This window comes from Pteropus medius, unplaced genomic scaffold, assembly GCF_902729225.1.
Source record: "Pteropus medius unplaced genomic scaffold, Ma_sr-lr_union100, whole genome shotgun sequence".
In the NCBI taxonomy this organism is placed as follows: domain Eukaryota; kingdom Metazoa; phylum Chordata; class Mammalia; order Chiroptera; family Pteropodidae; genus Pteropus; species Pteropus medius.
The window spans coordinates 7,785,142-7,799,511 of record NW_024352783.1 but is presented as its reverse complement, the minus strand read 5'-3'; the positions used below and the strand labels follow the sequence as shown (position 1 = coordinate 7,799,511).

The 14,370-nt window shown below is 38.0% G+C and overlaps 1 protein-coding gene across 7 annotated transcripts in view; it reads right to left on the bottom strand.

Annotated features, from left to right (window-relative positions):
* ZSWIM7 (zinc finger SWIM-type containing 7) overlaps nucleotides 1-14,364 on the bottom strand; it is a 41,290-nt gene extending 26,926 nt beyond the window's left edge. For 6 of the 7 annotated variants that reach the window (XM_039847471.1, XM_039847466.1, XM_039847467.1 and 3 more), the window contains exons 1-5: nucleotides 14,014-14,364; nucleotides 11,882-11,903; nucleotides 6,555-6,657; nucleotides 2,057-2,161; nucleotides 630-749 (exon numbers count right to left, since the gene is read on the bottom strand). In XM_039847471.1, the coding sequence (XP_039703405.1) occupies nucleotides 633-749; nucleotides 2,057-2,161; nucleotides 6,555-6,657; nucleotides 11,882-11,903; nucleotides 14,014-14,335 (669 nt within the window). In that variant the 5' untranslated portion in view covers nucleotides 14,336-14,364 and the 3' untranslated portion in view covers nucleotides 630-632. The remainder of the gene's footprint in view (nucleotides 1-629; nucleotides 750-2,056; nucleotides 2,162-6,554; nucleotides 6,658-11,881; nucleotides 11,904-14,013) is intronic. The other variant, XM_039847473.1, reaches the window with a different exon arrangement.
* Nucleotides 14,365-14,370: the final 6 nt, after the last annotated feature.

Genomic DNA, 14,370 nt, shown 5'->3' with positions numbered 1-14,370 from the left:
GTACTCTCTTTGGGAAACAAACAAGTCTCACTTCTTTCCTTTCTAACATTCCTCTTGCTATGTCTCTTTTGCCTTTTTTCCTTCAGACCGGAAATCCCTAGGAGTATCTTTAGCTTCCTTCAGGATATGATTTTTAGTCCCTTCCTTCATTTGGCTTGTTATAAAGCTCAGAAATGCATGCAGAGCACTTCCCTTGTACTTGATACTTCCATTCTAACAATACAGCTTACTTAAGGTATTTTGGCACCAACACCACGGATATCTGAAGCTCACTGATATAAAAAAAAATTACTGGTACTTCAGATACTTAAGAATCTAATTGTGGACAAGACATGATGATAGGCTTTGTTTGGGTCTAACATGCTTGATTCCATCTAGAAAATTTTTTACCCATGGGGCTTAGAGGCTGGTTCAGATTTTTCATGAGGAGATTTGTATAGGGTTTCAAACTATATAGCTATTCTGGGTTCCAATCTATAGTTACCTTCTGTAGTCCAGGAGAGAAAAGAGAGAGTAACAAGAAGTCTCTAGAAGATCTGTTTTACCTTTCTTCTGTGTGAACCACAATTGGTTAAATGCATTTCTTGACAGGACTGCTATTTTGAAAGATAATAATGCTCAATCAGTACCTTTTATGCTTCTTGTTTCTTCTCCATCAATAAAATGTCAGTCAGTTGCTTGTCCGAGACACTTAGCTGCTGATAGGTCCTCATTACCTGACTAAGATAAACTGCCAAGAGATGCTTGCACTGGAATACAAAACACCAACCCATTAGAAATTGGCCGGGCCAAGCTAACCAAGACCTCTCACTACCATTACATTTAGTAGGAAAGGAGTGGGACACACTGATTATGGGTCGTTAACTTATTGCTTAAAAACTGCAGATAAAGATGAGACAGATGTATTCTTTCTAGAAGTCAGAGGAGAAAAAGGAAGTCTTACTTTGCCTGTTGTTTTGGGAAACAGTTTAGATCCAACTGGCACAGGGTAATTCTGAGTTATATATTTTTTCCCTTACCTTCAGAAATCTGCTAATAGCAATGGATAATATTCCTTGAGGTACTGTGTTGCTAAGTGCTTCTCAGAGATTATCTCATTTAAATCTGACAGCTACCCCGTAAGAACAACTCTTATTACCATTTTAATCATGTGCTCAGAATCTACAGTCTACTCCCTTAATCACTATGTTATTCTTCTAGGGGATGGGGTAGGATGGAGGGGTGGTGGTGAGGTGTCAGAACCCTCACACAAATCGGCCTGTAGACACTTCTGGGGAGATGATCTATGTTGGACCTTGTATCACAGAACACACGGCCTTAGACATTGAAGGGGGCCTGGTTTAATTCTGTCATTTTACAGGTGAAATAAACCCATGGCATATCAGCTGTGAATGTAGCCTCTTGTACAATGCGATACCCCATTTGCCACCTAGTTCCCAAGATGTTTAATGAAGTTAACAGTGTAAAAGAAGGGCAAGAATGGAGTGGATGCTATAATTTTCTTCTCTGGCAAGACTTAAAATGTAGCTACCTGCTCTCATGTGGATAGCGCTTTCTCCTTTGAAATAAGGAGTTGTCTATGTTTTATTTCCTGCTTGATGCTCTAGACTCCTGTGACATCAGCAAAGGATCAATGTGCTCTCCGGCCTCATGTGTAAGTCAAGCATAGCTAAGTGCTGGGCTATCTGACAGGTAGTGCGAAGAAATACCTCATGGCTGGAGCTGACGATATGCAAAGTTGCCAGCATCCAATTTAGTTTCTTATTTTTATTGGGCCATCCAATTCCCCAGTGCCAGCTTTCAGGATTATCTTGTTACCTCCCCCAAATCTTTATCCATGACTTCTTAAATAAAAAATTGGTGTTAATGTAGTTCTAAAAATGACACCACAATTTTGGAGATTAAACTCAAAAGAGATGACTAACTAAAGTCAAGGGCAGCAAACTACTATCTGTTTCAAATGTAGTAAAATTCCCATTTTGCTTAACTCTTAAACCATGAAGGGCTGCTTCTCTCCTAATTCAACGATAGTAGGAAGAGCCTTCCCCATCCTCACCAATAGGCTGTCGCTCTTCCGTAGCACTGAGAAGGCAAATGCAGGACATGAACAGTAATGACAAGAAGCCAAACATGTGTATGTTTTACCAGAACTTCCAAGTACCTAGAAAGAAAAGGACAGATGGGATCAGACTTCAAAAGATATGCTGGGAAACCGCTTCCTTCCCTTGAATGTATCTGGTAACTCAGAGTTGCTCTATAAATTGCATTGGGATGAACTGCAGTAACGTTTCACACAAAAGTAGAAACTTAACTTCCCTGTGTGCAGACTCTTCTCCTTTTCTTAGTGTTTTGCCCTTGAGGACTTCTTCATACAATGAAATTGAATTTCAGGCTGCTTAAGCCATTGACACAAACCATTTTGTAGAGGGCCGACTCCGTGGGATGAGTATGAAGAGGTGATGGGAAAGGCCCCTCATCTACATTTTATTGTGGCCTTTCTTAACATTTGGTATTTCACGTACCTTAAGAGAGTATGAAAACAGGTAAAATGTAAGCAGTGAGGCAGAAAGATAGGTTTCAGAAGAAAGTGGGGAAAGGCTTTTGAAAAGAATTTGAGAACAGGGAAAATAAATAATCTTGCAAAAGGGATGACTCAGCTGGTCAGGATGGAGGTCTCAGAAAGAGGCAAGTCCGGATCTGCCTATTCATCTAGCAGTACACAAGGAAAAGACAGATATGTGAGGGGTTGGTAAGAGACTCAGTCCAAGGACAAACAGCATTGCTGGCAACCAAGGGTCAAAAAAAGGAGACATATAGGGAAAACATGATGCATCTGTGGTGTGACTGGACAAACTTGTTGGAGATATCACTTGTTTAAGTCTCTCTACCACAAAGCAGCCAAAAACAAAAATGTTGAGAGCTTCATTTCTAAAGTTATTTTCCAAACTGGAAGTGTAAAATTAGTATCCAAGGGAAGTAGAAACATCCTGAGGGTTATTTTACAATGAACTGCCACTCAAGAATCTGCCACAGGGCTTTCAAATTAGTTTTAGGTTCAAGATGGCAATCTAAATGAAAAGGCCAGAACTTTTTCTTCTTTTTTTTGAAAAATAATGCCAGCACTCCCAGGATTTTCTCTTTCTCCCCCACAAAAAATAAAGCAACAGGTAAGGCTTCAAAGAATAGCAGTGTTCCAGTGTCATGCTTCTGTTTGTCAAATATCCAATGATTCGTGATATGGCCATGTCCCTATGGCTTTTTTATCAAGTCAGTTGAATTCCTCAGTGATTGCTAGGTTACCAGAAATGGCCAATGAGTGATTAGAAGATGCCTACTGTACTCATTAAAAATTTCAATCCTAGTAACAAATTAGGTATCAAAAAAATCACATCATCCATAATTTGATTTTGAGGCACTGATATGTTTTAAACACATCACCTATACCACTGAGCATCATAGAGGAATTTCTTCATATATCTGGAAAACTTAAGGGAGAGCATTAAAGCAGACTGTTTTCTACTTAATCCTGGAAGAAAACCCACCAACATTCAGCAGTGACACAAACAATTCTTGGGTCGCCAAACTATTACCAATTAGATGTTTTCATACTTTAGTTGTCTCTATGTTCTCTCTAGATCTAAAGTTAAACAGGCATAAGCTTCTGGAATTCTACACTGACTTGACTGGCCCACTGGTTCCTCCTTATTGTGGGTCCCCAATCTAACAGAATATTCTCTGGACTATGCTGCATAAATGCATGGTGACTTAGGGATGGGGAGAAAGTCTACAGAGGTTCCCTAGCCTGATCCTTTCAAAGGCTGGCTAAGACTAAAATGTAAAGTGATAACCACCTGAGACAGTAAATACCATAAGGAGATAGCACATTTTTAATTTGCTCCTTCCTTATCTAGCAGTGGCCAACTAATGAACCCAATAATCAGGCAAATATCTGAGGTGGAAATGCTTAGAACTAGAAATTGACCTTAGGGATCACCTAATTCCTTCATCCTTCAATGGAAAAATGACCTCCCTTAACAAGAATTGCTCCCAGTTCTTCCACTCATAGTCTGGTATGTTTATCACCAAAAGGAGAGAGCTTTTAAAAAAAGAAACACGCAGGAAAGAGGCTACTCAGGCCCATGACTGGACTTGTTTGAACCTAACTTGGAGGAAGTCTGCTGTGGTTTCAATTAGATTCTAAGGATGGTAACCCACCTTAGATGGTCATCCACTCACAAGTAAGTTTTATGACTGCTCCAAGCTTATTAGGACCCATCACAGTGGTAAAACTATTATTTATTGTTCTCAGTATTTGGTGCCTCTCTCGGAAAGAGGATTATACATTCCTGCCCTATTAAATACAGGCTGGCTATGTGACCTGCTTTAGCCAGCCAGTAAAATGTGAGTAGCCAAGCAGAAACAGTAAAAATTGGCACACACCATGTCCTCCTTTCTCTTTGCTATGTGATCCACAATGTTCTAGATAGGGAGGGGTGCTCCACCAACTGGGATTGCCAGAGGGAAGACGTTTTAGAGTAGAGGAGCAACTGACTCTTAATGGATACATGGCATGACTGAAATATAAAACTTTGTTTTTGTATGCCTTCGAAATTTTGAGGTCATTGTTACTATAGCATAACAGCCTCTCCTAACTGATGCATCTTCCTTCCTAGTTGAACCAAAAATGTTTATAAAAAAATCACCTCAGGTGACACCAATATAATGGTGACTTTAGCATAATTACCATTATACCTGGAGGACAGTAAGAATATTAGAAGGTTGACTTAAGGAAAGATTACTAGCAGCGTATCAAAGGAATGTCTGACTCAACTTTTATCATCTCATAGAATCTGTGAAAAAAAGCCAAATTCTTACTATATTACAATACGATGAAACCATTAAAGTTAATCTGAGGGTGTACATAAGATTTCTACAGCCTCATTTAATTCAAAGTTCAAGCTGACAGCTATAATTCTAGAAAGTTAGTATTTTTATGATAAATAAAGCAATGTAATCTAATACAGGATGTGAATGAAGAAAATAACTCATGGTAACGCTGGGAGGAACAGAAAGTCAACAGTAACTAGAATATTTCAAAGAAAATCTTTAAGATTTTAACTAGTAACTAGGTCACAGAACTAGAGGACAGTAAGAAGTCTGCTTGGGTAGTCAAGTGTTATGCTGATACTGGAAATGATATACAAAATCTGAAACCAAAAGACATGAGAAATATTCAAAGGCCCTTCTTATTTAAGGTATTTTAGCTACATGAAAAACAAAAATAAAAACACAGGGAAAGAAATGTTTCTACCTCCTCAGGTACAAACATTTAATTATTAATCTATAAATTCACCAGGAGAAAATTCTAATAGCCTCTTTTAAAGTAAATACGCAGCAAAAGTTTTAACTTCAGTATTAAACACCAATTACTCCATTTCCCTTAATGAAGAAATGCACGAAGATTTTGCCAAGTCAGCTAAGTTATGCTACAATGTGGAATGACAAGTTAATTCACTAAGCGAAGGCACCTATTTGCCCAAGCAGGCTTTGCTCGTCATTCACCAAGAATTAATTGACGTGGTCTCAGCTCTGAGAAGTTCATCGTAAATAAATCAGAATCCAAACACTGAAATATTTCCCCTTCCAGGTCTTCAGCAAGGCCTTGATTACATTTATAAGAGCTGCTGGTTTCTTATTAACCCCTTCTAAGCCAAACAAAATTTTGGAGACCACTGCCAATATTTTTATTTCATTCATAATACTCCGTTCCCTCAATCCCAGTTGCATTTATCATTGTCCTAGATAGCTAAACTAGGGGGTGTGGGAGTGGGGGGTAGGGTTGGAATCTGGCCCACTGTTTATATAAAGACAGGCAGTGTGGGATAGCAGTTACAAATCCCAGCTGCCAGCTATGACTATTAGTTTACTTTTCTGCATTTCAGTTTCCTGAAAAAAAAAAAATTGCTGGACTTTTGGTGAGAACTATCAATAACATATTAAAATAATTCAGAGCCTGATAAGAGGCTGTTACTTTACAAATCTACCTATCTTAAACTCTAGAGGGCAAAACTAAGGTCCAAGTAGACTGCTTGCATTCAGCATAGTTTGACCCCTAGTAAATACTTCCTGACAACAGTTTTAAAAGATCATTTCTAACAGATGAATCTGAGCATGTGGAAGGACTCCAAAATGCACTTTGGCTTTTGCTTGTAAGCAAGAGATAATGAACGAAGCGAAGGTGTCAATACATATTTTTGGGGGAAGTTACCTCTCTTATCAAACAACGGGAAAGCAAAAGTCAACTATACTCCATTAGATCTGAGAAAAGAGCCTCTCCACATCATTTTTGGTTATATACATTGCTACTAGGTAGAGTTTATAGAGCATATTTATCTTATTTTAATTACTAGCACACTAATTTTACTAGGTTGGGTCAAAAGCTTTTCAACAGTGCAGGAAATACTTAAAGATGGTCACCAGCTTCCATAGAGATTCTTGAAAACATTTTTCCCAATGGTTTTCTGTTGAGATAATCTCCACCTCTAGATTTCTACCTGGTAAACACGCCTCCCACTGGGTGATGAGATTAAGGTGATGGACTGTCGATCAACCAGGTCCAAGGCCTGGATGGCTGATGAGCCAAAAACAAACTTCAGCCTAGGAAATAAGGCTTTAGATTAGACTTTCAAACTCATCTCAGTAACTTGATCCAAAGGATCACCATAAGCATCTTTTAAAAATTCAATTCATTTTAGTTTGGGGAAAAAATATCAAAAACTCATGTACTCAATTCTCCAGAATAAATGTTAACATGCTGTTTACAGATAAAGGAGCCCTCTTTATACTTGGCAGTGCTTCCTATTCTTCTTCCCAATTTCCCTTCATCCCTGAGACAACTGCAGGCATTTGTTCGTTTTCTTCCTGTTAATGTTTTTATATTTTCTTATACATAGTATGTATGTGCATGTATATGTACACACAAATATATACATATATACATATACATGTACACTATACATATGGTATTGTTTCATAAGTTTTAAAACAAAAAATATATTGCAGGCTTTTTGGAAACTTCTTTCCACTCAATACGTTCTTAAAAATGATGCATGTTGATTTTTTTTAAAACTTTACCTTTTGAATAATATTTCATTGTATGTATCTAGTACTTTTATTTTTTAAGTACCCTATTGATGGGTATTCTGTTTCTATTATACATTATTATAAATAATACTCAGTTATTTTGGTGCATGTCCCTTAGTGCACATGATAATTCTGCCTGGTTATACAAGTAAAAGCAGAATTGCTGGTCTTAGGACAACTGCATTTTTCACTTTTAATAGGTGTTGCCATTAGCTTTCCACAGTGGAAATAGCTCTCCCAACCAGCACTGGTTGAGAGTTCTAATTTCTCCTCATCCTCACTAAGACCGGTATTATCAGGCTTTTTCATGTCTGACCATCTGATGGGTATTAAATTTGTACTCTTTGATTAGTAGTAACAAAGGCTATTTGGCTGCTAACGATATATGAGAAAAAAATTTATTATGTGGGAAAATTCTTATGTTACATGAGAAAGGTTAGATATAAAATTGTTTATTTAGAAACTCAATCATTTTTTTCTTAAAAATATAATTATCTCAAAATAAAAAATTTTTAAAGGCAATAAGCCAAAATGTCACAGTGATTATCACTGGGTGGTATGAGGTGATGCTTTTTATGTTTTCTTTATTTTCTAAGAACTTTTTTTTTACAAGCATAGGTTATTTTTATAAACTAGATAGGCTGAACTAAAACTGAAAAGTTAATGTTTTAAAAAAACCATGTGATTTCACATGAAATAAAACAGAACTACTAAGACTTCAAATTTAAAATGTTCGACTTCATTTTACAACAAACAAGTCTCTTCATAAAATAAATTATTGAAATGGAAAGTTTTTCAACTTTTTACATTTAACATATGGAGATTATCTATGGACAAAGAAAAGTTAAAAATTTAAAATCTGGTGATAACTTTATCAATTGAATAATCACAGCTAAATATGGATCTAATAAAAAATTTTCAACCTGCCTTGTCAATCTTGTAACATACTGTGAACACCTTTTGAATGCAATATTTTCTGTCACTTCCCCCCAAGCTTTATTGAAATATAATAGACAATTAGTTACTCATATTTATATTGTACAATTCATTAAGTTTTCTTTCAATTCTAGTTGGCATACAATGTTTCAGTTGTATAGCATAGTGATTAGAGATCAAGTGATCATCCCACTAAATCTAGCACCCCTCTTCCCTTACGTATTTATTACAACACTGTTGACCACTTTCCTTATGCTACACTTTCTAACTCCATGACTATTTTGTAACTATCCATTTGTATTTCTTAATCCCTTCACCCTTTTTTACCATCCTCCCCAACCCTCCTCCTGTCTAGTAGGCCTCAAAATAGTCTCTGTATCTGAGTTTGTTTCTGTTTTTGTTAGTTGTTTATTTTGTTCTTTAGATTCTGCATGTACTTAAAATCATGTTTTTGTCTTTCTCTATCTGAGAAATACCCTCTAGGTCCATCAAGGCAATATCTTTTTCCATCCCCTTCCATTTAGTCTGTGTGTGTCTTTTAATCTGAAGTCTCTTGTAGGCAGCATATATAGGGATCTTGTTTTCTTATCCATTCAGCCACCCTATCCTTTGGAGCACTTAATTCTTTTTCATTTGATGTAGTCATTGATAGATATGTAGTTACTACCATTTTTCATTCCTGATTTTGATTTTTTTTTCCCCTTAAAGAAGTCCTTCCAATATTTTCTGTAATATTGGCTTGGTGTTGATAAATTCCTTTAGTTTATTTTTGTCTGGGAAGCTCTTTATCCTTCAACTCTAAATGACAGCTTTGCTGGATAAAGTATTCTTGGTTGTAGTCCTGGGTTTTCATCACGTTGAATATTTTTGTCATGCCCTTCTGTCTTGCAAAGTTTCTTTGGAGAAATCAGCTGCCAGTCTTATGGGTGCTCTCTTGTAGGTACCTAACTGCTTTTCTCTTGCTTTTTCTCTTGATTTTTCTCTTTGTATTTAACCTTTGGCATTTTAATTATGATGTGTCTTGTTGTGGGCCTCTTTGGGTTCCCCTTTCTTGGGACTCTGAATTTCTTGGGGTTGTATGTCTATGTCCTTCACCAGGTGAGGGAAGTTTTCTATCATTATTTCTCCAAATAGCTCTTCAACTTCTTGTTTTCCTTCGGGTGCCCCTACAACATGGATATTTTTACATTTAATTGTGTCCCATAGGCTCCTTAAATTATTGTTATAGCCTTGGATTCTTTTTTTCTTGCCATTCTGATTAAGTGTCCTTGACTTCCCCATCCTCTATATTGGTGGTTTGATCCTCTTTATCCCCTCTGTTGATTCCCTGTAATACACTCTTCTTCTCAGATAATGTGTTCTTCATTTCTGACTGGTTCCCTTTTGTAATTTCCATTTCCGTTTTTATATTTTTAAAATCTGAATTCATCTACACTTCCCTTAAGTTCATTGAGCACCTTTATAACCAGTGTTTTGAACTCTGCATCTGTTAGATTGCTTGACTCCATTATTCCTGGATTTCTGTTCTCTTCTCTCATATAGTTTCTGCTTCTTTGACTTCCCATTTTGGCTGCCTTTCTTTGTCTGTTTATATGTACTAAGAAAAACTCCTAAGTCTCCCAGTTATGTGTGGTAGGTGTCCAGTGGCACGGTCCCGAGAGGGGTTCAGCTGTAGACCAAGTTTAGTCCTGGCCTGTGTCCCTCCAGGGCCGCCTGTTGAGATTCAGCAAGCAAGCCACAGATACTATGCTCATAGTTGCCTCAGGAAACCACATCAGAAACCGAGGTGAGCTGCCACAACTGTGAGTCTTGGTGCTGCTCAGCAAGGAGCACCAGACTAACTGAGAACACACCTAGATGTGGCTTGGGTGGGGCTGCATTTCCCCCACGGTAGTTTCAGGGAATCCTCTGGGTAGAGCAACCTCTGTTATCCAGCTATGGCGGCGCTGAGTCCACATGATGGGACGGGGTAGGGCTCAACAGAGGAACAATAGATACCACCAGTACTGCTTGGATGAAATCCTTGCCTCTGGCCCTCGCTCTGACAACTCAGTGTTCCCCTGTAAGTCCCTGGTGCCCCGCAAGAAGCCTACCTGGCGCTCATGCTCAGAGTGAGCAGGTCCGTCACCATGAAAGTTCACTCGCAGACACGGCCCTTTTAAAAGGCGTCTGTAGCTGCCGCTGCTGTAACCTCTGTCCCACTCAGCCGCTTGGGACCAGGCAGCCTTGCCATCTCGCCCTGTTTTACCTCTTCCTATTGCAGGGTGATTTCTTATCTCTCTCTAGTTGTAGGGCTTGTTCATCTAGACCCTAGGCGACTCTGCTTGCTGTTTGTTCAGCGTTTCTGTCTCAACTCTGTGAGAGCAGATGAACAAAGTTCTATCATCCGCACCATTTTGATTTCTGTCTCTATGTCATTTTTAACAGTTAAAAGGAATTCCACTGTAAAGATGAATTACTTTTATTTTTCCCAAACTCTATTTTTGGATAATTAGTTTATTAATCTAACCTGAATTAGATTGTTTCTAGGTTGTTTGTTTTGCTACCATAAATAACATGAATATGTTCACTGTAAAATTCATGAACACTCATGATTACTTCCTTGGGATACATTCTTGTAAGTGGAATTCTGGGTCAAAGAATATGTATGTTTTAAAACTCATATTGCCTGTTGCCAGATTAACTTCCAATTTATACTCCTAGCGTTATCAGTTATCCTTTTCTCCAGCGATCCCCAACCTTTCTGGCACCAGGGACCAGTGGTCCTATGAGAATGTAATGCCTGATGATCTTATGTAGAGCTGAAGTGGTGATGCTAGTGCTGGGAAATGGCTGCACAGATGAAGCTTAGCCCATCCATTCGTTTGCTCAACCGCCCACTGCTCACCTCCTGCTGTGCAGCCCAGTTCCTAACAGGCCATAGCCCGGTAGTGGTCCATGGCACGGGGTTTGGGGACCCCTGCTTTTCTCCATGTTCTTGCCAACCTCTGGAACATTCTTACCAACATGTTTTCTGTAGTGGCCAGTTTTATAGATGGAAAGCTATCTTATTATTTCAATTTGTATTTTTATGATCACTAGTAAGATTTTTTTTTTCAAAGTTTTCAGTAATTTGCATCTTTTATTATTATTTGCTTGTTTTCTTTGTCTTAAAAGTAGTAATTTTTTTTCCCAATAATGTATAATTTTGTAAAAAGAAATTTAAGAAATAGAGACAAGGTTAAAGCTCTTCTTTTAATTCTGCCTCCTTTCTTTCCCCTAAGATAATCACTACTATAGGTTGGTGTATATCCTTCTTGACTTTTAAATTTAAGCATATATATGCAATTAAACATTACTTATTCCTTAGTAGCTTTCACTATTTTTGTTGCTATTGAGAATATAATTATATTTTTGAACTTTGTGTACAAAGGGAATCAATTTTTAATTTCTATATTAAAAAATGACTACTCTCTTGGTTTTAAAAAAGTAGTTATATCATCTACAAATAATAATTGTCTTTCCTTGCAGATAAGTATACTTCCAATTTCTTTTTTTATGTGTTAGTGCAAATAGCTACAACTTCTAGAACAATGTTAAACAAAGTGGCATATAGGACAATTTGGGAATACCTTGTACAATCAAAGATAGTTTTGGCTATTCACTTGAAACAAGTTTTTAATAATTGTATCAAGAAAATATTTTCCCTAGTTTAGTAAGGATATTTTTAAAAATTAAGAATTGTTGTTGAAAGAATTTGGCTTTTAAAACACAATAACAGCTAAAAAAAAAAAAACCCAAATACAACAGTATATATACTTACGATAATAGATGCTCATCAGGAACTGTAAAACAGGAATGGAAGGAAAGTTAATCATATTAAACCAGTGACCACAAACATAAAATTCTTAAAAAGACTATAACCAGGAAGACTTTTGTAAAAGACAGTGAATTGAGCCTATGTATCTAACTAATTTTACCCCTTACTGATATTCAACTAAACAATAACAGGATTTTTTCCAAAAGCAAAAACTCTCGAGGATAAGGACAGACAGAAATAACAGCTAAAATACATTCGAAAATAATTTAAAAGACCTGAAACAACTGAATTCTAAGCTAGCACTGATAAGAGCCAAGTAACAACCTGATTTATACTACAGAATCCACCAGCCTCTCTGCAAAAAAACCTCAGAAATTGGTGGCACCAGATAGCTCTGGAGGTCGGGATGAACCAGGGGGGCTAAAATAAGAAAGACTCACTGAAAGTAAGTTTAAGAAGCTAGAAGTTAGTGGAATAATGCTTTCAGATGTCTGAAAAAATATTTCCAACATATAATTCAATACTTAGCCAAACTATCGATTAAGTGTGAGGATAGAAAAACAACTTTTTCAGACATGTAAAACCTTAAAAAGTATATCTCATGTACTTTTCTTCAGGAAGCTCCTAAGTATGTGCTCTTTAAGTAGTAAACCGGGAAAAAAAAAATTGCAGGATATACTAAACGTGAAGTTTGACACTGATAAAGGGAATTCCCAGAATAATAATGGTTAAGGGAGATCTCAGGAGACGGCCAGGAGAGCAACAGCCCATATTAGAGAAAATCAAAGGCTCTAGGAGAGTCTACAGAAAAATGAAACTGATAAAATATTTCATTATCTGAACATCTTCATTAGAGATTTAGAACACCGATAAAAGAGTTTGAGGTTGAACTAGGGATAAATGCATAGAAAACTAAACAAGCAAACAACCACAACAGTTCTAATTCAGGGAAAACTAAAAGTTACAAAGGAAAAGTAATCATAGCTTCCTACATGGCTCAGCTGTGACTAGATGTTATACATCATAACACTGAGTTGTAAACTCAGAATCTTGATCTAAAAAAATCTGCCATTGAAGGATGGGGGTCAGGAAGAGTATATGACTATCTAGAACAAAGACTTTTAAATAGCAGAAAACAATTTTGCTGAAAATAAACATTAATCGATGGCAGTAGTCCATCTGTCTGAGCCATGAGCATCAGGGACGTGTCTTCAGGACTGTCACAGTGTATGGATTAATACATTGGGACGCAAGGCCCACTTTTGGCAACCTCCGAGCTGACAACACATTGACTTTTATCCTACCCTTTTTGGGATCGGAACATGTTTGAATACTTGGCTGGCCTAATTTTTTAAGCATATACATTGCGTTAGCTGTAACCGAAATGAGAAAAAAAAGTTGTCTTAACTGTTCTCAATCCTTTAAAAATTGTAACTCAAGATAAATCCTTTCAAAGTGCCATTGCCTATTCACTTGGATGGCTTTTTAAAGCAAAAGCCATCCAAGTGAATAGGCAGTGGCAATTTTAAGGCCTAATCTTCTATTTACTAAATGACCATTTTTACGTTAGTTGAGTAGTTTTAATTAGTAGATGCAATTGATTAAAAAAATCCTTTTAAAACTAGTATGCTGTCAACAAATTTTGAGATCTCGGTGATATTAGTGAACACGGTCACAGAGCACCTTCTGCTGGTCAGAGGAAAAAAGAGGTACTTTCGCAACATCGATTTATTCCAGTCATTGCCTGCGCATTTGGGTTTTGTGACCCTATTTATTTCCTGAGCAAAGTGTATGAAAAGATTAATTTTAAAATTAACATAAGATTTTGGGATTACATGCAAGTTTAATAATTTAAAGTTTTACCTTTCTATAAGCCCCTGTAGACTCCCGTCCCTTCCACCCTCCTGACCTAGGGCCTTCTCACGTGTTTTTTGGCAACGCTCAGCCCTTGTTCCTGGTTAAGCTGCGCTGTTTCCTGAACAAACTTAGCTTTTCTCTTTTCTTTCATTTTTTTTTTTTTAAACGAATGAGAGTTTGGAGATGGAACACACGGGGAAAAAGTACGGGCAGTTCGGGGCGAAGAGCGCGGGGTCGTAACCCCGAAACCAGTGCCCCGCGGGCCCAGAGACCACCACCTCTTGCCTTCCGGACCGGCGGTGCAAGGTCCACGACCCACAACGCAGCCACACACTCCCTCCGGCCCGTACTTCGAGCGCTCTCCCGCACCGCCGCCTCCATCTCGCTCAGAAGCTCCTCCACGACAGCCGGCAACGTGGCCGCTGACAAAGTGACGGCCATGGCTCTACAGAACGTAGACGCCTCAGAAAGCACAGCAAAACAACACTCTGACATCCGTGTAGTATTCCAACCATAGCCGAGGGCCGGGCGCGGCGCCGTGATGCCAACGTGCGTCATTGCGCATGCGGACGGCAAGGAGGACGCTTCCTCGTACGTCATGGCATGACCAATCCGGCGGCGTTCGGCGCTGGGGG